Below are 27807 nucleotides of genomic sequence, written 5' to 3' on the forward strand. Positions count from 1 at the left end.
TCAGCTACGTATTGATTTTGATTTTCTTGCTATAATGTTTTCTTCTGTCCTTGTTGATGTTTTGATGCAGCAGGAATAGTATTAATTTTTTTTGCGGGTATCTTTCAGGTATCATATCATTCTGATATGCTCTGCAGCAATTTAGTTGCATTTTACGTCTCGAGAGAAGGTCTTGTCCTCTTGCAACATCTCATAGGACTAAAGAGACCAATCCTTGAAACAAGGTCAAAAGTTTATCATTTGAAATCACCATTGGCCGAAACAATTAGACACTACTAAATTTACTTCTTTGACCATTGTTTCATGGACATTAAGACATTCATTGTTTCTCGCATTTCTCAGATCCAGTATATAGGTTAGCGATAAATCTTTGCAATCAGGTACATTTCAGTAATTGTTCAATGCTAAAGACAAAAGTGACAGAAAGAGACGTATTAACTCCTGATATGCCTGTATAGAGATTCAGAGATTGAAATAAAGTTGGATGGCTCTCAATGGTTTTTTTTTCTTTAGAAGTGAGAACGTTTTTTTAAAGTTATTTTTCATTCCTCCGTTCCACAACGTTGCTAGTTTTGTGGTGATTTTTATTTGTTCCTCCAGAAGAGCAATTAGACGTGAAACAATCGTGACCTTGTCACGTTGTGACCTTGTCACGTTGTGACCTTGTCACGTTGTGACGTTGTGACGATGTGATTGATTTCATAACCCCATAATCCCTTCTACCCCATTCTTTAAATCAAAAAGACGTGAGAGACACTTGAAGGTGTCAGTTTGAATATTTGACAAGTTCAGAATAAATATGCAACTTTTAGATTCACACATTTAGATGCCTCTATTTTGTTGCTAGAAATAGGAGCGAAGTATCACGTACAATTGGAATTAGATATCATCAGAACTATCAACAACGTTAACTTACACTTTCCACTAATTGTGTTTGTCCCTTTAGGAGAGTCACGGTGGCTGAGAGAGAGAGAGAGAGACAACCACACCCATCCCTTTTTGTGTGTATTGCTCTGTAGGTTTTGAAGTCCATTGGCCTGTTGTAGACCTTTTGATGGTAGAATTTGGGAGCATGGTTAGTGGCCTTGATGTGATCGCCGTCCCTTTTGCCACACTTTCTCCCCCACTCTTTCTTATCCACACTTTCTCATCCACACTTTCTCATCCACACTTTCTCATCCACACTTTCTCTCCCACACTTTCTCATCCACACTTTCTCATCCACACATTTTCATCCACACTTTCTCATCCACACTTTCTCATCCACACTTTCTCTCCCACACTTTCTCATCCACACTTTCTCATCCACACTTTCTCATCCACACTTTCTCACCCACACTTTCTCACCCACACTTTCTCATCCACACTTTCTCTATCACACTTTCTCTTCCACACTTTCTCATCCACACTTTCTCATCCACACTTTCTCTCCTCCGTTTCAGCTGCTTATAGCCACGTCATTACTTACTAGTAGTTTTATTAGCCTTGATCGCATCATTTACTAATATTCTGATAATTGATAGAAAAATGTTTACCATCTTGGGCTTCCATATCAGATGCTGTAATTGTTGAAGTATGTTTAAAGGTTTAAATATCCTGATAAACACACGGCCATCATTTCTCCAAATGTTTCACACAAACAACATGAGGGAGTCTCTGTATCAGCAACTCAGCACAGAGTAAACACTCTTCTACGCTAGTTATTCAAACGCATACCATACTTTTAAGAAAACGACGCAATTTTTCAGAAAATGCTAAAATAATTATTGTAAGAAACTAATGGATGAAATAAAATATTTCTCGTCGACGTTTCCTACTTTGCTTGAACAAGTCTGAGTCATTCTACAGAACTCCTAAACTAAGTATCGAGTTACGAAGTATTTTGTGACTAACTGATTACATACACAAAAGAGAATCTTACACAAAGAGGAGATTTTCGGAAAGAGGATGATTATTGGATAATGAGAGACGGAAATAAATCAGACAACAAAATACAATTTAAATGTAACGAAATTAAGTCGTCATTATAAAATTATAGTTTTTATTTTTGACACTAATTTTATTTTGGGCTCGAGAAAGTTTTTTGGATTTCATATTTTCAGCACGTGAGACATTTTTTTTTTAAATTCATTCTTCCCTGAAAATCATGCTATTGACTTTAATTAATGTTTCTTGAATTCGGAGACGGATTTTCTAAAAATCAAACCAAATCTTTTGTTGCATACTGCACTACAATTAGCGTCTACTCTAGAGTCTAAAATCTTAACAAAATGAGATTAATTTATTTTTCTAGCGTGAATGGCACAGAATAAAGACTTCAAGGATCTTAATAGATATTTAGGCTTGCACGTATGATCGATTTAGAAATACCATAACAAATCTGTTATCTTTATTGATGGCCGTAACCCCTAACCTCTATTCTGTTGCCTGTAATGTTTCTAACGAGTTCTTTCTGTATAAGTTTCATGCAGAATAGTTTTAAAAGTTCATTAGATCTCGTCATGTGACCTTACTACCTAAGCTCAACTAATTATGAATTTATAAGGTGGATTAGCTTTATTTCTCTATATTTAATTTCTGCATTTTAAAATAGCCTATTCTAAATTCATTTTTTTAAAACAAAAAGTGTAATCAAAATAATAATACAATTAGGTAAATACGCTAGTAAATGGTTTTACCAAGATTGCATTAATGAAGCTACAATTCTATCTAAGAAATTTGTTGAGTAGAAAAGCTGTACTCAAAACAACAAACATGTCGACGTGCGTTCTAGTCTTGGTTCAAATGAAGGGGCTGAATAGTAGCCTATTTGTAACCTATTTGTAGCCTATTTGTAGCCTATTTGTACATACAACTTCAAAAACATCTCACCCCCCCCCCAAGCAACCAAAAAAAAAAAAGGATTCGACCTAAAACTAACTCTTTAAGTTGATTCTTCATCTAAGTAAATAAAAGTAGGAAAATATGTTGGTCCATCATGAAAATGATCTAGCATTAACCCGTAAACGATTTGTGATAAATATAGAGTCTACTTGTTTCATACATAGTATTTTATTCATAGTCAACTATATATATATATATACATATAATAGTCGTGTCCTGTATTAATATGGAGTGATATATGTCACATACATAGAGTTATTATATCAATACTATATATTTAAATCACTATTAAGTTATACAATATATTTCTGCATCTATCTCTCTCTCTTGTATATATATATATCTACAAACTGATTTCTTTCTATTCCCAGCTGACTCTGTATCTGGTCCTGAAAGATATTATCTTCATAACGTCCATCATCTCTCTGCTATTACTTATTGCAGCACTCTTCATCTTCTGTTACTTCAGGTAATGACTCACATCATTTTGTTCAGAAAAAGCCATAGACTGGTCCATATAAAACAATGGACAGGTCAATAGAAAAACAAAATTGTACCAGGACTAATACATATGTGTTATACAAGTTATACATAGAATGTATGGAAATTGATGTTGTCATGTATGGAAACTGATAATGTAAATGTAAATATTTAAATTAAAATTTCAAAGTAAGAAACAAACGTAAGTGCTAGTTAAAGTAGCTTATTGTTGGTAGGAGAGAGAGAGAGAGAGAGAGAGAGAAGGAGGGAGATAGAAAGAGGGAGATAGGTAGGGAGAGAGAGATAGGGAGGGAGAGAGATAGGGAGGGAGAGAGAGAGGGAGATAGGGAGGGAGAGAGAGAGAAGGAGGGAGAGAGAGAGAAGGAGGGAGAGAGAGATAGGGAGGGAGAGAGAGGGAGATAGGGAGGGAGAGAGAGATAGGGAGGGAGAGAGAGAGGGAGATAGGGAGGGAGAGAGAGAGAAGGAGGGAGAGAGAGATAGGGAGGGAGAGAGAGGGAGATAGGGAGGGAGAGAGAGAGGGATGGAGAGAGAAGGAGGGAAGAGAGAGAAGGAGGAGATGGAGATATGGAGGGAGAGAGAGAGAAGGAGGGAGAGAGAGATAGGGAGGGAGAGAGAGGGAGATATGGAGGGAGAGAGAGAGAAGGATGGAGAGAGAGATAGGGAGGGAGAGAGAGGGAGATAGGGAGGGAGAGAGAGAGGGATGGAGAGAGAAGGAGGGAAAGAGAGAGAAGGAGGAGAGAGAGGGAGATATGGAGGGAGAGAGAGAGAAGGAGGAGATGGAGATATGGAGGGAGAGAGAGAGAAGGAGGGAGAGAGAGATAGGGAGGGAGAGAGAGGGAGATAGGGAGGGAGAGAGAGAGGGATGGAGAGAGAAGGAGGGAAGAGAGAGAAGGAGGAGATGGAGATATGGAGGGAGAGAGAGAGAAGGAGGGAGAGAGAGATAGGGAGGGAGAGAGAGGGAGATATGGAGGGAGAGAGAGAGAAGGATGGAGAGAGAGATAGGGAGGGAGAGAGAGGGAGATAGGGAGGGAGAGAGAGAGGGATGGAGAGAGAAGGAGGGAAAGAGAGAGAAGGAGGAGAGAGAGGGAGATATGGAGGGAGAGAGAGAGAAGGATGGAGAGAGAGATAGGGAGGGAGAGAGAGGGAGATAGGGAGGGAGAGAGAGAGGGATGGAGAGAGAAGGAGGGAAGAGAGAGAAGGAGGAGATGGAGATATGGAGGGAGAGAGAGAGAAGGAGGGAGAGAGAGATAGGGAGGGAGAGAGAGGGAGATATGGAGGGAGAGAGAGAGAAGGATGGAGAGAGAGATAGGGAGGGAGAGAGAGGGAGATAGGGAGGGAGAGAGATAGGGATGGAGAGAGAAGGAGGGAAAGAGAGAGAAGGAGGAGAGAGAGGGAGATATGGAGGGAGAGAGAGAGAAGGAGGGAGAGAGAGAAGGAGGGAGAGAGAGAGAAGGAGGGAAAGAGAGAGAGGGAGAGAGAGAGAGATAGGGAGGGAGAGATATGGAGGGAGAGAGAGAGGGATGGAGAAGGAAGGAGAGAGAGAGAAGGAGGAGAGAGAGAAGGAGAGAGAGAAATTGAGGGAGAAAGAACGAGAGAGAGTGAGAGGAAGAGAGGGGGTAGAGAGAAAGAGAGAGAGAGAGAGAGAGAGAAAGATAGAGATAGAGTGGAAGGGAGAGAGAGAGCGGGATGGAGAGAGGGAGAAAAAGAGATAGAGAGAGAAATAGACTGATAGGGGAAGGGAGAGGGAGTGAGTGTGAGAGAGAGAAGGAGACTGCATATATCTCAATAGTCACAGAAATATTTTTTCACGTTATATATTAATTGGTAAATATTTATTGATATAGTTGTTATGCTGTTTTAGTTTTTTACAAAAATTCGGTTGTTCCATCATAAGATTGTTAAGTATCAGCCCTAGCCTCCTTCAAAGTCCAAAGTGCATCCCAAACTACCAGGAAAAGGACGTTGGGTTCTACAACTATCTTTCATTGACTTTGTTTTTCAGGTCTATTCAATGTAATCGTATTTCCATTCACAAACATCTGGTGATGGCCTTCATTATTAACTTCAGTATCATGGTGTACCAGACACAGCCAAACTACTCAAACTACAGACAACTGGTGAGTAGAAGTTGAATATTTACTTAGTTCATGGGAGGGCAACCTTTCTGTAGTAGGGACGTACAAAAATAATATTTGGATTGAAGGGCCGCATATATTTATATATATATATATGCAACTTTGCACAAACGCCATGATGTATGACTCAGTGGAGAGGTTTGAGTGTATAGTCCGTATACTTCCCCGTTGATTTCATAATTAATGAACTTCAACAAACCTAGATCTATGTGTTTTCACAATCAAAGCACGGGCTCCATCAGTTGTTACATTTACCATTTTGTTCCTTGCCCAGTTCTTTCAACACAGTTCTTGGCAGCATGGAATAGTTATTGGCCTGAGGTTGTATCTCTGAGGGGTTCAACACTGAATAACTCATTCGTGACCTGAAACTTAACATCTACCCACCGGATGAATATATTTTGCCTTTTATATATAAAATCTGTGGATACACTTTACTTTCTGTAGGTGTCCACGGCTGCATAAAACGCTTTGTCGTCATTTCCCTCCCCCTGTCACAGTTCAATCCAACACGATATTAAACAGCCTGTACTTGTTTGTGTGTCTTGTGTTGAATTTCCATTGAGGATTGAATACTATTGCTTATTTCATGACTAGTGTCGACAAATCACTGACATTTTCATGTTCACTTTGCTTATTGGAACAATACGTGTTTGTAGCAGAGGCGTAGTGAGAGTGGGGCAAGGGGGCACGATACCCCGGGCGTCACCCTCGGGGAGGGGGAGCACCACACGCATCGTATATTTCTTTGTGATGTTCATGGAAAATGGGGAGGGGGCACCAACAAAGTACCTTGCCCTCGGGCGCACATTTTGCTCACTACGCCTTAGGTTTGTAGCAGCCTCCGTAAAGGAAAAAGCCGCTTTTATATTTGTGTTGTCATGATTACATCTGAAAAACTGCAACAGATCGTCCTATTTGAATTCTTGCAAAGTTTAGATGCAGCTACAATGTTTTGGCTTCTGAAAGCGAACAGTTTTGCTTTTTATTGTCAAGTGTAGTGAAGTCTTTTTTCCCCCATAAAAATACATTATTTTCAAAACAACACATAAAATGATGATATAGTTTATGGATAAGGGACATGGCTGTGCACTATTTAGCCCTGTAGGATCACATGTCTATAAACTGTTTTCACTTAAGCACAGTCATATTTTTAATTTGGCTGGCAACAGGGATCTTTCAAAAGTGGGTCTTTCGCATCGTCCATCATTGAGCCTGTCTATCTGTCTGGGAGGATATTTGTATACGATTCTTCAGCCACTTCCCATATCAAGCTGAAACATTATGCACAATTATTCATAGTCGATGACAATAGATGAATCAATAAAAAAATTAGCCACTTTGTTTATTAATGAGTGGAAATCAATTAATTTTTTTTTATAGAAAAAGGGGAGTTAATTAAACCTCATTAGTTTAAAATTAGCCAATTAGTTTATGACAGTGATAGTATGGTTCTTCCCCTTGGATACATTGTTTTAAATAAAGTATTTTTATATTTTTTCTTGTTTTGTTCATTTATTTCAATACTCTCACAAGTTTCCTCTTTTCATGTTGGTATGTTTTTTCTTTAGTTTCCACTATATCAGCCTAATACCACGGCACATTTTTAGCGGCCCCTGAAAGGGGGAAAGACGCTATTAATTTTGTGTAGCCTGTCTGTCCGTCCGTCCCGTTTAGATATCAGAAACTAGAAGAGAAAATGAAAATCGGACATCATATTTTAGATCATTCAAAGTTCTGATGCAACGGCTACTTTTTTCTTTTCCGAAAGTGAACCATCTAATTTTTAAAATTATATATGCAAGCAGATTTTTCAAAAAATTACACCACTTTTCAATGAAAAACTTCAGGGGAAGTCTTATTAAAAAGTTCACAAGCTTCTTCATTAATAAATCAAGCTTCCTTCATAGATTCGCGCATTGGTACAAAAAAAACTTCAACTAAGGTCACGATTGAAAAAGTATCAATGGATAATTATAAAAAAAGATTTTCCATTTATTAAATAACTCATGGGATAGAACACTGATTCGAATGTTGTTTTTAAAAAGAATTTTAATACGAACTTCGTTTCAATTGTAAGTTAAAAAAAAAAAAAAAAAAAAAACACTACTTTTTACCGCGCAGCTTTCACACATCCTCATTAGGCTATACACCTAGCAACAATCTAAATCTAAATTACAATAAATAGAGGCCAGATCTACATAGATCTATATACGAGTACTAGTCTAGATCAAGATTATATTCACATCTGCCTAACACGCAGAAGTTCCTGGGTTCGAAACCCAATGGAAGTTTTTTTTTTTTTAGTTAATATATATTTCTAAATTTTTTTGTGAGTCACATCCTGTAAAATAGACCACTTCGGGGGGCGATTTTAAGTTTAAGTGTCCACACAGACTGTCTTTGTAACCTTTTTAAAATTCTTGTTTGCAAAGCTTCAATCCACTCTATTGCTTCGTCTGTTACAAAGTGTGTACGTGTTATTTCTCCCACGCCCAGTTTCGGATCAAGCGGAAATTGTCGCACAATTATTTCTTTTACCTGACAACACAAAAATCAGTTTTATAAATAGCCAATGAGTTAATCAACTATTTACAAATCAGTGTATACAAAGAGCAGATTACTCTGATTAACTTTTAGTGTGAAACTCTCCAATATTTCCTTTCATCCCGACCTTCTTTCATGACAAAAAAACAAAAACAACCTCCCCCCCCCCCCCCCCCAACTTTCTTTCTTTCACTTATTTCAAACTGAAATTTAAAATTAGCTCCAACAGTTTCTTTTAGTCCAAGTCGATTTGAGACTCTTGACCGGCGAGTACAGAGGATAATGGTCTCATTTCAGATGGCTAGCTAGCTCAAGCGAATGACACTGTAGCTCAAGGCTAGGATCAGGAAGTGGACGCTGTGTAGCGTAAAATAAAAAGATTTCATTGTTGAGAATTTGTTATTGGGTATCATTTGCGTAATTTGTTATTGTCCCTTTATACACATTAACATACACATTTTAAAACATGATATTCGTTGAAAGAAAAAGTAAGTCAATTTCAAAATAGCAAAATTGATGGAGAAACAATGCTTTGGCATTTAAAAAAAAAAAAACAAACTAAGATTCTTAAAAAATAAATACATCATTCGTTAACATTTTGTGTAATTGTACAATCTAAAAGTGCAAAGAATAGAATTAGATACATTTCCTTTGTTGTTCTAACATCGTAATAAAATATCAAGTAAATGTACACAATGTGAGCCGCGGCCTATCGCTGTAGGTTTCTTTCGAGAAAATCTTTGGAGTATTAAAAGTACGTGGCATTGCTTGAGGAGTGCAAGCGATGCAACCGCGCCTGATTAAACCCATCAGCTGGTGATAGAATGTAAGAGACCTTACAATACAAATAAAAAAAATGGGTGCATATCTTTAGATGTGTATTGGGACTGGGAGAGTGACGGGGGGAGGGGGCGACATGCACCCCCGCTGTGTGCAGTGACGTTGTCTTTTCTTTTCTGACAGGTCAGCATTGACTGACCAAAAAACAAAAAAAAAAAAAGAAAAACTTGTTCAAAGCAATCTTTGAATCTCGACCCTAATCCGTCCTCTGGAATGCTGATTAGTCTTCACTGTTCAGAAAGAAGGCAAGTCCAAATAGGATTCAGACGTTGCTTAATACTGATACATCGAGATGTTATAATATCTAGGCCAGTGAACTTTATGATGTATAGAAAAATTTGTTTCTAGAAGGGTTAGAGCAAGATTGTGGTAGATTCTGTTTAAATGTTACCTTAATTACAGGATAGAAATAGAAGCTTAATCTTCGGAACAAATTGTTCTCACAAAGCACTACTCGTTAGTGAATACATTTGAGTAAGGAGTTACTTTGTCAAAATAAAGATTAATAATCCTTTGAGATTTAAATTTTCAGTAAACAATTACTTCCCAAAGGCTTTATCAGCTACTGCATGGTTTTGTGGCATTTAATGTTTCAAGAGAGACGATCTAATTCTCTTTGCCAAATCTCCTACGACCCAACAGGCCAAGCTTTGATACACGGTCACAAGCGAGGAGTTCAAAACGTCATAGGCTGCAAGGTTTTTAGTCTACTTCCTGCTTCTGGTGTGGTTACATTCTGAGACATAAGACTTCTCCCTCCTTTACGATTGACCTCCAGATGTACCACTTCTGTTTTTTTTTCTCTCCCAGCTAATGTAAAAGAAATCACAAACACTGCATCTTACACAAGCACGCACACTTACACAGACAAACATATAAACTAGATCTAGATGAACAAATTTTTTTTCTGAGCGTTCTTTCTGTCATCCCATGCCCTGGTTTTGGGCTGGTTCACAAAATACTTAATGAACCTCAGCTCACGCTCTGGCCTCGTTCCCACTCATCTCGCATATCCCAGAAAGCCTTGAGAAATAATTATCCACATGCTGATCGTTGTGCAAGGCGGAAGACATTTTGTCTTCTTAGAGATGAAATCTACGTGTCACATTTCCGCAGCTTAATCTTCTTCTTTTTGTTCTAAATATGGCTCAAGGAAGACAATCTGGCCATTAGTCACAGAATTGTTTACAGAACAATGAAGCCGAGATATGATTTATACAAATACAAATGCTCAAGTTGAATTTCTTGGACTTGGCTCAGGAGCTCTGACGCTAACAAGGACGAAATGTTCCCGTAGGGCAAATATTATTTTTCAAAGTGGTTATGATGTAATATGAGGCGTTGTCTATTCCACTAGAACAGGCGAGAGAGTGTTTTAGGTCTACATTTATGTAAAAGTGTACCTATCCACTACACAGTATATGTACTTGCTTATATATCAAAATATAGTTTGTATTTTGTTGGTTGCTGAGTTATTGATATCCTGTAAATGTAAATCGCTGTTTCCAATACTCCAGTTGATTATGTTTGATTTGGATGCAGCTCTAGTTAGAACTGAACTACAAAACAAAGACACGCAAACCATAACAAAGTGAATGAGACGAGAAACTATTTTATAAAGTAATGCAAATTTTATGCATACTGCCACACAATGATACAAAACCAACATCCTTTGTAGGGAAACTTTATAAATCCTTTTTCCAGAAAATGCGTCATTAAATCTTTAAGTCTCTAGTGTCACTATTCTTTTTACGTTATTTATTTTTATAATTCCTCTTATCAGCTTGCAGATTCTTTTTTTTTCAAAATTGATGGACAAGGATATCGAAAACGGCTCTACCGATTTTCCCAGAAATTTCTCTGTTCATATCTATCTAATTACTAGCTAATTGGCTACAAAAGGGAAAACTCTGGTTTGACCGTTATAATTTTTCAAATGATAATTATCTAGTAATTAAATCTGATCTGGTCTGAAGGTCTATAGTCGATCTATATCTTGAACACACATACATCTGTGGGTATTTCTGCTATGTCTTCATTAAATAGTGAAATGAAAAAAAATAAAGTTCAGGAACATTTACAATACTGCAACATATACAACACAACAACATTAACAATACTGCAACATATACAACACAACAACATTTACAATCACTGCAACATTTACACTACAACATTTAGCTCGAGTCTCGGTGAAGACCGTTTCGGTATTGCCACCTAAATTTAAAGAGTATCCGGCATACGATGGGGAAGTAAAAGCGGTTGATTGTTGCTCTGGCTACATTGCACCGTCATTAACAGTCTGCCATAGAAAACAAATGAGCATTTACATAAACTGTCCCCATAAGTTATAATTGCAATTCAACGTTGTTTTTATCAGCTTCACATAGGAAAAAAGAAGACCAAAACTGCAGGGAGTCGCTATTGTCAAGCACAGAAAGTGTTTCTGATTAACAAGGGTCAGTTTACTTAGTGGAAAGGTCAAGAATACCTTATTTTTAAATCCTAGAAATTCCACAAATTAGTAGAAGTGCGGTACATAGGTCAGTGAGTTCTAGCCCAGCACATAGAGGTGCGGTACATAGATCAGTGAGTTCTAGCCCAGCACGTAGAGGTGCGGTACATAGATTAGTGAGTTCTATAGTCCAGCACGTAGAGGTGCCGTACATAGATCAGTGAGTTCTAGCCCAGCACATAGAGGTGCCGTACATAGATCAGTGAGTTCTAGCTCAGCACCTAGAAGTGAGGGAACATAGTTGAAAATCTATTTTTAGTTGGACAACTCCTGTACACTGAACCCAAAATAAACGAAATATTTATAAACTATTCTTTTTCTTTCGTCTATTTCTATTAAAATTATTATTATGTCTATTTCCTGAGTTAATTTTGTCAGAAACACGAAGACGGTTCATTTCTCAAAGGGGGAGAAATCTCCTATTCCGAAACTGATCTCCCACATATGGCAGGGGAGGTAAAGTGCATGGAAGATAACCCATATACAAGTGCAGCTAAGTTAACAAAAAATGAACATATGAAGTTCTATATTATATATAGAATTCTAGAAATACATTTTTAGCGCTTAGGATGAAAAAAAAAACTATTAAAAATATTTCCGATGTCAATACACATGAAACATTTTTGAAATGTAATGTAAGCCAAGTGAGTATTATTATCTAAAAATAGCATTGGGGTTTTCTATACTTCTTGGATATACACAACCCACAACCGCCATAGCACTCGGCCATTGTTATTGATTGCCTTTGTGCATATATTTAGCATCTATTGATAAATAGATAGATAGATAAAATAAATAAATAAATAAATAAATATATATATATAGGCTATATATATATATATATATATATATATATATATATATATTATACATATGTATGTATGCATGGGCGTAGCCAGGATTTTTTTTCGGGGGGGGGGGGGGGGTTGGGGGGATTTTTTGAAGATGTATTTTTTAGCTTCAAAGCCCGCTGGCGGTGGGTTTAAACTCAAAACCCCTTTGGCTACGCTCATAGATTTTAGAGTGTGTAATTTGCTTTTTTTTATATTGAAGAGGTATTTTTTATATGAAACTCCACTGGGGGGAGTTTAAACTCAAAACCCCTCTAACTACACTTATAGAGTGTATAATTACTTGGATTTTAATATTGAAGAGGTATTTTTAGCTTCAAACCCCGATGAAGGGGGGTGTAAACTCAAAACTGAGTCAAAACCCATTTATCTACGCTCATAACATTTTGAGTGAGTAATTTGCTTTTTTTTATATTGAAGAAGTATTTTTTAGCTTCTAACCCTACTGAACGGGTGGGGGGGGGGGAAACTTAAAACCCCTTTGGCTACGCTCATAGAATTTTGAGTGTGTAATTTGCTTTTTTTTTATATTGAAGAGGGGGTTTATCGTAAATTTTGGAGGGGGTTTTAAACTCAAAAACCCCTGGTAGGGGTTTTAAACTAAAAAAAACTTTGATAGGGGGTTTTAAATTAAAAAAAAAACCCTTGGCTTTTCTGGGACAAGTGATGGTTTAGTATTAAAATCTCAACTAAAATAAATGAAATCAAAGCAAAAAATCAGTCACTAAATTCCGAATCATTTCATTTCGGGGGGGGGGGGGGGGGGGGGGAGGGGTTTGAACCCCCCCCCCCCTGGCTACGCCCATGTATGTATGAGTCTTTATTGGACCTTTATTATTTTGTAGAATATTTATTTAGATAGATTAAAGATTGATTAAAGATAGATTTTAAATATATTAAAGTTAGATTATAGATAGATTCTAGATAGATTATCAATGCTGAAAGAGTTCTTGTTTTCCAGGAGTGGCTTTGCAAGACGGTGCTAGCGCTTTCTAAATGTTCCCAGATGGCAACTTTCTCTTGGATGTTGGTGGAGGGAATCTATCTACACAATCGTCTAGTGGTCACTGTGTTTCCATCGGCAGCACCCTTCAGAATATTTTATTTCATTGGATGGGGTTAGAAATGCTCAATTATAAATCCTAAGCCTTACAGTTTACTTTATATATATATATATAGTTCTTTTCTTGTAAAAACAAAAATATGCTGGTACTCAGTGATAGATTGCTTAACTCTTAACAACTAATAAATTAATAATAAACGTTAGAATACAAGAAATGTAATATTTTTCCCCACATTCAAGAAGGTGCCGGTACGCCGTAGCGGTGCGTACCGTCACAAAGAAAGCACTGTATATATCGTCAAGCTAAATTTCTACGTCCATAAAACTGCCTCTCTCTAAAGCCGTCAAAAGTATTCTGTTTACATTAGGCCTTTCTGCTTCATAACGTATTCTTTTGTCAATAGTCGCGCCATTGTCCTTTTAATTAAAACTTTACCATTCAATGAAACAAATAAGTGGTTCCTAATCGTGATAAAACAATATGTGTATATATATATATAACGAATTTATGTAAAAAATGCTTTTGAAAGACAAATTTAAAGCTTAATTTTATTAAATAATGAAATCAATAGACTATATTTTGTATTTCCGTGTCAAAGTAAGATACTATCTATGTAAAGTATAGTTTTAAAAATTAGATCTAGATCTTTTCGATCTAAACATGGTAAACATGGCCTTGATTCATCTAATACTAATACTTTCATAGTTTCTTTAGTTTCTTTAGTTTGTCTTAGGGCTACTATACATACGTCACGGTTCCAGTTAGCACCCAAGGAACATTTGTGCAAAGTTTCATCAAGAATGGTCAAACGATTTTGATTTCTATTCGGAACATACATACTCCTTACATTCTACTTTATAGTATAGATTTATTAGTAGTTAAAAGTTAGGCAATTCATCTCTGAGTACCGGCACCTAAGTATTGATTACCGGCACCTATTTTTTTGTACAAAAAAGCACTGTTTTATATATAATTTTATATTTATATTTATTTATTTTATTTTATATTTAGCTAAAAATACTAATAATTATTTTCTAATTGTATTAGTAATAATGCATTAATATTATTATAATTTTAAATTAATGAAAAAAGCCAAAACAAATTAAATTAATCTTCCCTTACTAATGGCATACACTATGTGACAATAAATACAATGACTTTACATTTTTTTCAAATCTGGTCTCATAGATTACATTAAAGGTCGAAAATGATTTTTTACATAAATTTTACATGGACTTCATCATGTGACTTGATGAAAATATAAAATCCACTCTGATAACTATTGATTAGTTTCGATCTTTGCCAACTTTGAGATTATTAAAAAGACATTTCTGAATTTTCTTGAATTTTCATATTTTGTACAAATGAAATATCTCTATAGCGTCTTAAATTTGAAAAGTGATACATAAATCTATTTTATATTTTGTTTTCACTTCAAACTACATGTAAATTAAATTCTAAATCTAGTCTGAAGTGTCAAGCGTATACTTACATCTGTCCATTGTTCTATGATGCAGGTCTTCCGGTAGTGTTTACACTCATCTGGTCAACACTGATGTATCTGAATGATAAGAGCCGATGCTGGGATGGTTACACTCAAACCAATCTCATCTTCATCATATTTGTCCCTATCATGTTGGCTCTATTGGTGAGTCAAGAAGTCTTTCTTTCTTACAGTTTTTAGTTTGTTTTTCAAGTCATTAGAAGCTTATCAGTTTCTGGCATGTTTTCTAATAAGTCTAGTGTGATGTCAAGTGTGATGTCAAGTGTGATGTCCTAATTCGTTGAGCTCATTCAACATCACAATTGGGAAATAGCCACTTGCAGGAATAATCTTTAATTGTTTTATTAACCGAATATTCCCAGTACTTGCAGGAATTGAGTGAAAACGTGTATTTTATACAAAGACAACACACAAGTCTCAAACAATCTATATGAGAATAAGAAATGTTTGTTTTTTAAAGTAAAACAAAATCAACTCAGACTTGTACTATTGTTGGTTCTCATACCAGGGGGCTATAGTCAAAAGATCGTTCATTATACAATTAGCAATCCAATCGACGTGTACAAATAAAACGTCCTCCTTTACTTAATCGTTGTAATTGCATTAATTTTATGAGGCGCTCTGGCTGAGTGGTTAAGTACTTGGCTTCCGAACCTGGGGTCCTGGAATCGAATCTCGGTGAACACTAGAATTTTAAATTTCGGAAATGTTAGAGAGCCACAAAGTCCACCCAACTCTAATCAGTACCTGAATTTAATTGGGGAAAGTAAAGGCAGTTTGTCGTTGTGCTGGCCGAATGACACCCTGATCGTCAACCGTTGCCCTTAAGATCGCAAGGTCTGAAAGGGGCATTTTACTTTACTAAACATTAAGTTTAGTACTACTTTTATAGTAACTAAAGAGTTCATTTTCAAACAATAACTATGGCTTCAATATATATGACTGGTAGAACCTCTCAATGCCAGAGCTGCTGGAAAAAAAAACAACTCTGACTATGGAATATAAGGAGAGAAAAAAATGATAGGTTTAAAAGGGGGAGAGAATGCAGACGAAGGATTGCCTGAAGATGTCCAAGAAATTGCCCGGAAATGTTTCAAGTAATCGTTGGGTGAGCAAACACATGTCGTCTGGAAACTCGATGTTCTCTTAGTGAAATGAATGTTTGATGTGGCAGTATCCTCCTCAGCTTAATGGAACGATTACTTTTGGAAAGGATCCTTGACTTCACAAACGTTGATATCGAGGCAAGTTTAATGAGTGATTCGTTTATAGATCCAAGTTTGTCTGCACAGTGAAGTATGCAGTGGAATCACGAGGGCGAATGGAATCTATGAAAAGATTAGCTTCACTTGAGTGCCTAAACTAAACCATTGACCTCGATTAAACGAAAGTTAACTCTTGTCCCGACTAAGTGATTAATGGAGACTTGATCTCTGACCAAATGAAAGTTGATCCGGCTTTGTTAGAAGTGTTAAAGTGTGATCAAAATAATGGGATCGGGACTTAGCACGGGGAAGGTTGGGAAATACTTTTTAGTCATACTACCAGTACTATAGGTCAATGGTCAGTCTAGTTCTTAATGACAAATTTGAACCTTTTTACATTTTTGGTTGTTCTCTTCCGTAATATATTTTTTGTTCGAGTAATTAGACCAGTAGATTTATTTGTTTGAGTAATTAGACCAGTAGATTTTTTTGTTTGAGTAATTAGACTAGTAGATTTATTTGTTTGAGTAATTAGACCAGTAGATTTTTTTGTTTGAGTAATTAGACCAGTAGATTTATTTTTTTGAGTAATTAGACCAGTAGATTTTTTGGTTCGAGTAATTAGACCAGTAGATTTTTTTGTTTGAGTATAATTAGACCAGTAGATTTTTTTGTTTGAGTAATTAGACCAGTAGATTTTTTTGTTTGAGTAATTAGACCAGTAGATTTTTTTGTTTGAGTAATTAGACCAGTAGATTTTTTTGTTTGAGTAATTAGACAAGTAGATTTTTTTTTGTTTGAGTAATTAGACCAGTAGATTTTTTTGTTTGAGTAATTGGACTAGTAGATTTATTTGTTTTAGTAATTAGATCAGTAGATTTATTTGTTTGAGTAATTAGACCAGTAGATTTATTTTTTTGAGTAATTAGACCAGTAGATTTTTTTGTTCGAGTAATTAGACCAGTAGATTTTTTTGTTTGAGTATAATTAGACCAGTAGATTTTTTTGTTTGAGTAATTAGACCAGTAGATTTTTTTGTTTGAGTAATTAGACCAGTAGATTTTTTTGTTTGAGTAATTAGACCAGTAGATTTTTTTGTTTGAGTAATAAGACAAGTAGATTTATTTTTTTGAGTAATTAGACCAGTAGATTTATTTGTTCGAGTAATTAGACCAGTAGATTTATTTGTTTGAGTAATTAGACCAGTAGATTTTTTTGTTTGAGTAATTAGACCAGTAGATTTTTTTGTTTGAGTAATTGGACTAGTAGATTTATTTGTTTTAGTAATTAGATCAGTAGATTTAATTGTTTGAGTAATTAGACCAGTAGATTTATTTTTTTGAGTAATTAGACCAGTAGATTTTTTTGTTCGAGTAATTAGACCAGTAGATTTTTTTGTTTGAGTATAATTAGACCAGTAGATTTTTTTGTTTGAGTAATTAGACCAGTAGATTTTTTTGTTTGAGTAATTAGACCAGTAGATTTTTTTGTTTGAGTAATTAGACCAGTAGATTTTTTTGTTTGAGTAATAAGACAAGTAGATTTATTTTTTTGAGTAATTAGACCAGTAGATTTATTTGTTCGAGTAATTAGACCAGTAGATTTATTTGTTTGAGTAATTAGACCAGTAGATTTTTTTGTTTGAGTAATTAGACCAGTAGATTTATTTGTTTGAGTAATTAGACCAGTAGATTTTTTTGTTTGAGTAATTAGACCAGTAGATTTATTTGTTCGAGTAATTAGACCAGTAGATTTTTTTTTGTTTGAGTGATTGGACTAGTAGATTTTTTTGTTTGAGTAATTAGACCAGTAGATTTTTTTGTTTGAGTAATTAGACCATTAGATTTTTTTGTTTGAGTAATTAGACCAGTAGATTTTTTTGTTCGAGTAATTAGACCAGTAGATTTTTTTGTTTGAGTATAATTAGACCAGTAGATTTTTTTGTTTGAGTAATTAGACCAGTAGATTTTTTTGTTTGAGTAATTAGACCAGTAGATTTTTTTGTTTGAGTAATTAGACCAGTAGATTTTTTTGTTTGAGTAATAAGACAAGTAGATTTATTTTTTTGAGTAATTAGACCAGTAGATTTATTTGTTCGAGTAATTAGACCAGTAGATTTATTTGTTTGAGTAATTAGACCAGTAGATTTTTTTGTTTGAGTAATTAGACTAGTAGATTTTTTTGTTTGAGTAATTAGACCAGAAGATTTTTTTGTTTGAGTAATTAGACCAGTAGATTTTTTTGTTTGAGTAATTAGACCAGTAGATTTTTTTGTTTGAGTAATTAGACCAGTAGATTTATTTGTTTTAGTAATTAGATCAGTAGATTTATTTGTTTGAGTAATTAGACCAGTAGATTTATTTTTTTGAGTAATTAGACCAGTAGATTTTTTTGTTCGAGTAATTAGACCAGTAGATTTTTTTGTTTGAGTAATTAGACCAGTAGATTTTTTTGTTTGAGTAATTAGACCAGTAGATTTTTTTGTTTGAGTAATTAGACCAGTAGAATTATTGTTTTTAGTAATTAGATCAGTAGATTAATTTGTTTGAGTAATTAGACCAGTAGATTTATTTTTTTGAGTAATTAGACCAGTAGATTTTTTTGTTCGAGTAATTAGACCAGTAGATTTTTTTGTTTGAGTATAATTAGACCAGTAGATTTTTTTGTTTGAGTAATTAGACCAGTAGATTTTTTTGTTTGAGTAATTAGACTAGTAGATTTTTTTTGTTTGAGTAATTAGACCAGTAGATTTTTTTGTTTGAGTAATTAGATCAGTAGATTTATTTGTTTGAGTAATTAGACCAGTAGATTTATTTTTTTGAGTAATTAGACCAGTAGATTGTTTTGTTCGAGTAATTAGACCAGTAGATTTTTTTGTTTGAGTAATTAGACCAGTAGATTTTTTTGTTTGAGTAATTAGACCAGTAGATTTTTTTGTTTGAGTAATTAGACCAGTAGATTTTTTTGTTTGAGTAATTAGACCAGTAGATTTTTTTGTTTGAGTATAATTAGACCAGTAGATTTTTTTGATTTAGTAATTAGATCAGTAGATTTATTTGTTTGAGTAATTAGACCAGTAGATTTATTTTTTTGAGTAATTAGACCAGTAGATTGTTTTGTTCGAGTAATTAGACCAGTAGATTTTTTTGTTTGAGTAATTAGACCAGTAGATTTTTTTGTTTGAGTATAATTAGACCAGTAGATTTTTTTGATTTAGTAATTAGATCAGTAGATTTATTTGTTTGAGTAATTAGACCAGTAGATTTATTTTTTTGAGTAATTAGACCAGTAGATTGTTTTGTTCGAGTAATTAGACCAGTAGATTTTTTTGTTTGAGTAATTAGACCAGTAGATTTTTTTGTTTGAGTAATAAGACAAGTAGATTTATTTTTTTGAGTAATTAGACCAGTAGATTTATTTGTTTGAGTAATTAGACCAGTAGATTTTTTTGTTTGAGTAATTAGACCAGTAGATTTTTTTGTTTGAGTAATTAGACCAGTAGATTTTTTTGTTTGAGTAATTAGACCATTAGATTTTTTTGTTTGAAATGTTTGTTTGTTTTAATTTCCTTTCAGCTAAATAAAATACAGGATAATAATGATGAAATAAAAACGCAATCATTTCACTTGCATCTTTTACGTTACTAATAAAGTAGCCATCAGGACTATCATCAGACTTCTGTGGACACATTTGAAATAAACGAGAATAATATTATAAAATACAATAAAAAAAGACAATAGCTTCATTGCAATGTGGCACCTACAGGCCTACAAGGTTAAAAACGATGACCATCTTACAAACTACAATCACGATTTATGTCGAGGAAAATGTTTTTATTAATCGAGGCTGGCTATCGATCGATCTTGAGGACATAAACTTGACCAGACGTCCGGGGGGTCAACAGATAAATGTCCATTTTGTTTCAAAGAATGTCCTGATGCACGTATAAGTAATAGATGCCACGGGAAGGTGGCTGTCTTGAAAGTTGTTCTCATGGATTCCTCTGGTCACGCGTGGAGCATTAGATTTGTTCCTTTCACAGATTCGTGGTGACATTTTTCCAAGTGTTTAAGAATATCAAGAACATATGTTGTTGTTTTTTTTATAAAGCGTACATCAACTCACTCTGTCTGACTGTTCGACTGTATGTCTGGTAAAAGTTTAAACATCTTTTTCTCCCATTTACCATTCGCGGATCAAGTTAATTATTCATTAAAACTGAAAAGACCTAAATCAATGATAAAAAAAACAACAATTAGTCAATTAATTATTGGTCATGGATTATTCTATATTTATATATGGATTTCAGTTGTGACACGTTTTCCCTCCCACTGCCTAGTCTCGGATCAAGTTAAAACTTTGACTTGATTATTCATAGTCGATAACAATACACTAATCAATCCAAAAATTGATTAATTTGTTAATCATTAGGTAATTAATTAATTTTCTTTTGTATAGTAGAAAGGGAGATAGACCCCCCGTAATTTTCGGAAAAAATGTCAACAATTAGCAGTTCTTTCCTTAGATAAGCTTCGTTTTTAAAAAAGTATTCTTTTATTTTCCATTCCTTGTTGGTATAATGTGATGGGGGGGGGGGGGTGTATGGGTTGGTACTTCATGTTGATTCACCAGTTCAAGTTATAGCTTAGGTTTCAGAAACAGACTAAAGAAGGATGGGTGGAACAGAGCTGCCTCACATGCAGCGACATTCTGGGAATATTAATTACACTTTTTTAATTAGGACTTATTTCCTCGTTAGTTTGATCCACATTTCCCACAATCCTCTAGGCTCGAGATGTTATATATGTGTGCTATACTTACATACAAACAAACAATCTACATCTATTTTGAAAACGTTCAGACATCTATACATACATACGTATTCTAAAAGAGAAGCTTTAAACAAAAAATAACACAAAAATCCTTTTTAAATGACATTTTTAGCCGGCTGGCCGTCTCGCAATTATTCCTCGGATGAAGCGAAGTAGATCGATTCATTTTTTAATGTGATCTTTGCTTCAAGGTCGTGCCTGGTTACAGGAGTTCAATGAAAGAGTGAGTCAAGGTCAAATTAAGGTCAAATTGGTTGGCCTTAAGTCTTCCCTTTTTATCCCAGTCTGTATCCAAAATGACTGGAAGTGACACAAGAAGAATCAGTCCCCAGTGAATTAGATTTACTATACCAGTGAAATAGGGTTAATTTTTTTTTACATGGCTAACAGGTGACAAGGAGTTGTGTGACCAGCACAACGGCCAATGGAACTACAATACATTTAGGTCATCGTGAGCACAGTTTTTTGTTGCTACATCTTATTTGAAACAGAATTTTGAGGATCACCTTCACTTCATGGCAGATTGTTTTCCGAGTATGATTTTTATTAAACTAGCATTTGAAATTCCATCTTATTGGTAACTGTCCAAAAGAGAAGTCTCTAGTTTAAATATTCATCATGAATTGGCTTCCACATGACAACTTGGCAAGCAGCTAGTCTCTAAAATAATACAAAACTATTTCACCTGGCCATGGATTTAAAAGTCACAAAAGAAGCCTTATCTGTTATCTCCTTTAAGGAGCCCTTTCAAAAATGAATATTTTAGATCACTAGAGACTTTTAGATGTAACTGTGTGATTGGCGAATGTTTACGAAACAGGATATGAGCAATAGATCCTCGTGTCAGTTATTAGAAGTGAATAACGTATGCCATAGAGGCGGTAGAGGGTAACGTAGAGAAAGCAAGTTGTTAGGTTTGAATAGTTTCATCAAGGGATAACGATAAAGTTATTGTTCATAACATTCGTAAAATATAAATGATTAGGATCTATAAAGTCTGAATAATAATAGATGTATATATAAAGTGTGTTAAATATTTCATTTCTTTCATTATGTATAGCATTGTAAACACGCTCTACTGTAGGCCTACACTACATCTTGTACAAGAGTTAGTCGTGGAAATGGATGGCTGCCTGGTCGTACGGTTTGCGCGCTGGACTGTCGTTCGGATTTATCGACGGTCGAGGGTTTAAACCCTGCCCGCTCCCATCCCCCGTCGTCCTACGGGAGGTTTGGACTAGGAAGTAAACTATCTTCAACTCTGAAGGAACATCCGAAACATGTAAAACATTTTACAAACAAACAAATGAGTTCAGAGCATTTTGTAGATTTACTAGATCATTACGCTGTCAATATACAATGGCATTATATAGACTGGCAACAAGGACTGAAAACAGTTAGTGGCAAAATACATTCATTTACTTATTTGTTTTGTTCCTAGTTTGTCAAGTTTTGTTTTTTTGTTTACAAAGAAGGATTTCGGTCGGTACAATAAGATACTCAGAAAGACACAAAGGTAAAGGCACATTCCTCGTCCCATATGCTAGGACAAATTTGTACAAATACTCCTTCTTCCCTAGTGCTATTAGAGCATGGAATGGGTTGCCTGAGCTAGCCAGGAAAACCACTGACTTAGCAGAATGTAGGTCATTGGTTGATATGCATGACTGAATGCATGACGCGTAGGACGTACTCATCTTCTTTTTTGAAGAAACGTCTGTATTTTATAAGATAATATAAGGTTATCTTTGCACACACATAAAATTGAAAAAAATTTCTTTAAGGGATAAACGTGCCTCGATCATTTTCTCTTGTATTAAATATTCTATGTTCTATTAATATGCACCACTTCCTAGCTATTGTATTCCTTTGTTCTATGCTGACCACATCACACCCTCGTTGTAATAGAGACAAAGAGCCAGGAAAGCCAAAGATGTAACAAATAGAACTGACATTCCATAAATATCTTCAAATCTTGGGAAATGTGAACTAATTAGCCGGACATAAGTATTTATACTATGGTGTATACAATAGAGTGTACCTTCCTTTGCTGGTGTGGTAGCATTCATGGTTGTCATTGCTGGCGTGGTCAATACTGAAACAGGAAATAGTCACAACGTGGTCAATACATTTTATTGAAATATTTGTCACTAGCTAGGCCCTGTATGTATCTACTTGAGAAGGCCTTATGTATAAAATTTAAGCCGACACTACAAGGTATAGGCGTACGTATATGCAAGTTATCGACCTACATATCAGCAATGTATGAGTTAAGTTCTGTATGAATGATGTATTAACATCAACATGTCTAGAGAATTGATTGAACAATGTAAACATATATTTACTCCTTGTTGGCCTCTTTCAGTCGTGACGGCCATGGTTTCTCTCGAACAACAAGCGAAATGAAAGCCTGGGCATTATTCATGGTCGGAATGATGTCACCCACCCAGTTCCCCCCTCTCCCCGCAGCTGATGTGACCAATGGAACGAAAATATCCGATACAGTTTGGGATCTCACACACACACATATAAATATATATATATATATATATACATAATTTTAAGCTAAAAATTTCTCCCTCTCCCGGCCAAGCGTCTTGTCTGGCGCCGCCTCTGATAATGAGACTTGGTTTATTAACTATTAATATAGATAAAATAATGAGAAGGATATTTTTGTGTGACCTGATTCCCTTGTCTCCTGGGTGTCAGTGTTGAGACAAAGCCCCCAAACGTTTGATGGATGACTATTGATTCGATCATGTCTTGCGGCTTTCTCTCAGTCCACCTACAAAATATGTCCACCACGATCTTTCATCGATGCATCTTTTTTTTGTCTTCTGTTTCTCTTCTCAGAACAGGATATCCCCCACCGCCCACCCCAAAGTAAGACTTGATCTCTGTGCCGTAATGTCAGGCCCAGGCATTATGATGTATAGCGCGTCCTCACTTAACCTTGGACCATAAGTTCTCAGTCATGCAAATAGAGCGCTTCACTAGTCCCTGTAATAGCACTTCTTCCGTTGATTATTGCCTGTCGCTGCTAACAGATGGAGGACACTTTCAATGGAGTCCAAAGAATGTTTCAGGCTTAGCGGAGTGATACATTTTTTTTTTATGTCCCGATGCTGTCTTGTCAAGAATCAATTGTAGTGTCGAACACAGTTTCTGCTACATTGTAACCAGCGGAGCGGAGTGATACATTCACTTTTTATTCGCTGGAGTTGCAATCTTCACAAGTAAAGAAGATAAATAGTACGCCACAGCTACTTAACATATAGACGAATCACGAATGTATATATTGGCAAGTAATAGCCTACTTATGATGTGTATACATGGGAGCTAATCCTTAAATAGTCATGATTGTGGTGTCTCCGGTGTCTATTTTTGTTTCCAAAGTCTTTCCTAATCTTCTTCTTTTCATTTACGTTTTTCTTCAGGTTCCATTATATCGCCACCACGTCTTCATATTTCTTTCTCTTCTTGTTCTCTTTTACTGTCTTTCATTGCTCAGATAATGTACACATGATCTTACAAAACAGAAAGAGCAGATTACTGTGATCCACTTTGAGTGGGAATATCCTCAGTGGTTTTCTTAAGATGACTGTAACATACTAAACACTAAATCTTCACGTTCAAGTTCGCTACTGCAGCTAGTAATGAGTTAATAGGTCATTACGCTTGTCACAATGTAGGATGTATAATTTAAATGAGTGTAATACTCAAGGTTTCAGCTAAAAGATGACTGTGACAATTGAATTAAGTAGTTACTATGTTTTGGTAGTTAGAAACGTTAAATCGGAATTCTAATTCCGTTGGCGTGATTTCCGCTGACCTGAATGCCGCTGACCTGAATGCCGCTGACTTGAATGCCACGGTGTGTCGTAGTTATTTCTTTGGGTGAGAAAATAAGAAAACCTCTTCATGAAATAACCTTAACCTTCACCTATCTCTTAGTCTGTTGGAACGTTGGGGCCCCACACAAGATCTGTCGACCGTCTTTCTCCATTCCTCTCTGTCTTTTGCCTTTGATAGAACCTCTTTCACTGGCAGGCCCGTCCTGTCTTTTATGTTGTCTTCCCATCGCTTTCTCTGTCTGCCTCGTCTTAATTTTCCTGGTACTGTTCCCTCAATGAAGGTCTTTGCGAGCCCAGAAGACCTTGTAATATGGTCATTGAGCTTTAGTTTGAGTTTTACAATAATAAGCAGGTATCGTGGGTCCAATAGCTGCAGTAACCCTGTCTCTAATCTCTTTGTTTGTGATGCTCTCTTAAAATGTGATACCTAGGATCCTTCTTTAGCATCTCAATTCCATTGCTAGGATTCTCTAGCTCTGCAGTCAGCTTCCAAGACTCGCAAGCATATAAGAATGTGACCATGACCAGGGAGCGCCTAAGTCTGATTTGGGGTCAAGGGCTATGCCTTTCCATATCATTTTGAGTTTTGCAAGGGCTGCTGTGGACTGTGCAATTCGGGCCAACAGTTCCGGTTTGGTTCCCTCATCTGAGATGATAGCTCCAAGGTATTTAAAACTACTAACGCTTGTCAGCTTTTCATCTAAAAGGCTACATAGTAATAACTTTTCAATTCTAATTAATTCCCTTTCATTCTCCAATCTTCTGTTTAGAGACTTGAATGTTCTAGAAAGTAATGTTTAAATAAACTTCCTGTTTACCTATCTCTTGAGACCTTGCCGCTTAAATTATGTGACAATGACAAAGACACCGATTTCCACAAAGTTTTGTTTTTTGTTCTCCATTTGTGTCTGAGATGATGGACAAGGTCAACATTTCTTTTGAGGATTTATATTTCCTTGGAAGTCATTCACATCTTTGAAAAAGGGAAAACTAGAAGAAAGTCTGAAAAGTTTAAATAATATACAAGGTCAGTTAAAAGCGATATGATTGTTTTTTTAGAAGAGTTGACTTCATAAAGTTAGAAAAATGTTATTGCCATGGCATAGGTATATAGACTATGTTGAATAACAATTATGAGGATCTTTACAAGGTGTTATTTTGTTTTCAAACTGCATCATAGCTTCTGTCCAATGGATGAACGTTTGATTAATCGAATTGGTTAATTTTAGCCTGCTTTTATTTTACAATACCTCTATTCAAATCACTTTTTCACGGAGGATGGGCGGACAGCTAATCTAAAAAACGGCTCTAACGATTTTCCTAGAAATTTAAAAGTTGATATATATCGCTCAGATAAGAATTACTAGCTCGTTGGCCGCATTGGGAAACCTCTAGTTTGGCCGTTAAAATTTTTCTTAGTAAAAAATAAATATATATAAATTTGGCTAGAGACTTACAAATCTAGGTCTAGAGCCAACATTGTGTAGTCAGCTGCATTACCGGAATTCTGCGATAAGAATAAATTTAAAGTTACTTCCATGTTATTAATGTTTGTAAGAGTTGCTTTTATTTTACGTACGTCCAATAGAGATTACATCTACATTCTAGATCTCCAAGTAGATCTAGACTAGATCCTAAGAGTTATAAATCAAAACTTTAGGTCTAGTGTTAGACCTAGATGCCAATATAATCAACATACACAAAAATAATAAAAGTTGTATGCCTTACCCGCTGGCCGATTCAGAAAATTCGGGCGTTCATTTTTATGCAGCTGAGAGGTGTCAAGCGTTCGATACCCGAATCAAATTATTTTTTTTTTTACTTATGTTTTAAAAATATTTTATTATATTTTAAGTATAATGATGGAGGAGGTATTGTCTTTTTAAAAAATATATTTTAAAAATGTTTTTATTGTTTTAGTGTTAGTCATTAAGTTAAATAAGTCTCAACATAACACAATAGAGAAGATATTCAACACATTGAGACACATCAATAAATAATGTAAAATTTCCTTGGGCAAAGAGCCAGTAACATTTTGTGTCATGTCCATTTCCTTCTCAGTTTCCCTGTGCAAACAATGCAGGTCACGTGTCGGTGTCATAACGATAAGGGTTGCTCTCTTTCTGTCGGGGTGTCTCACATGCGATAATTGTGTTTGATTGCTTTGTGTTTATTTATTGACCTGGTCTCGCATCAGTAAACACAACGACAAGCCTGCATCTCCACGCGACATTTGCACATTGAATTTTTTTATTTTTTTTTTGACGCTACGTCCCGTGGTTCATTGCTCAACGGAAACATAAAAGAACAAAGACAGAGACAAATTCATCTTAATACGAAATCAATAATTTTTACTGTCTTAGCCGTGCGAGAGCGAGGCTAAATATGTTGAACCGTGCAAGAGCGAGGCTCACTATGTTATAGGATTCAAAGTTTCATCTAGTATGTACCTACTTAATTCAACAAATGGATGGTTGCCTGATTGAGTGGTATGCGCTCTGAAGTGTTGTTTCATAACATCAAGAGATATTTAAAATAACATTGTTTCTTACAGTGGTCAGCTGGGGTATCAATTTGATGAGGAGGAAAGGAATCGAATCTGTATCATGGCAGTGCACGTTCTTCTATTGTCCATCATCTAGTTGTTTTGTACACCTCATTCTAAAACGTGGCATTAGCAAACATTTTTTTGTTATGGCAAATACACGAACATTCTCAAAGCACATTGCAATGATAACAAGATTTGATCATCTCAAAGCATTATACATTTATATATATAGTACCGGGTGGCCGAGCCTCGCTCGAATAATAATTTGCTAAGGAAGGAAATATACCCGAAGTCATTTTTAGAATATTTTTTTGTAATTACGAAAATGAACGATCGGGTAAAGACTGTCAATCTGAAGAGTTGCTTTTTCGTTCTGTCAGTTCTCAATGTAATTGTACATGGCGATTAGAATAGAAAGTCCCCCCCAACAGTTTAGAAAACCACAGCTCACGTCATAACGTTTTAAATTGCATCTTTTTCGTAAAACTATAGGGTTATTATTGGCTTGGAAGAAAGTCTTTGCAGTGT

The 27807-nt window shown here is 35.5% G+C and overlaps 1 protein-coding gene across 1 annotated transcript in view; it reads left to right on the plus strand.

Annotated features, from left to right (window-relative positions):
* The window catches only part of LOC106075668 (calcitonin receptor-like), a 128432-nt gene that overhangs the window by 64184 nt on the left and 36441 nt on the right, over positions 1-27807 (plus strand). Inside the window, exons 5-8 of the mRNA XM_056012520.1 lie at positions 3255-3352; positions 5387-5501; positions 13234-13390; positions 14854-14984. Coding sequence (XP_055868495.1) covers positions 3255-3352; positions 5387-5501; positions 13234-13390; positions 14854-14984 — 501 coding nt within the window. The remainder of the gene's footprint in view (positions 1-3254; positions 3353-5386; positions 5502-13233; positions 13391-14853; positions 14985-27807) is intronic.

Source organism: Biomphalaria glabrata, chromosome 1 (genome assembly GCF_947242115.1).
Source record: "Biomphalaria glabrata chromosome 1, xgBioGlab47.1, whole genome shotgun sequence".
Taxonomy (NCBI): domain Eukaryota; kingdom Metazoa; phylum Mollusca; class Gastropoda; family Planorbidae; genus Biomphalaria; species Biomphalaria glabrata.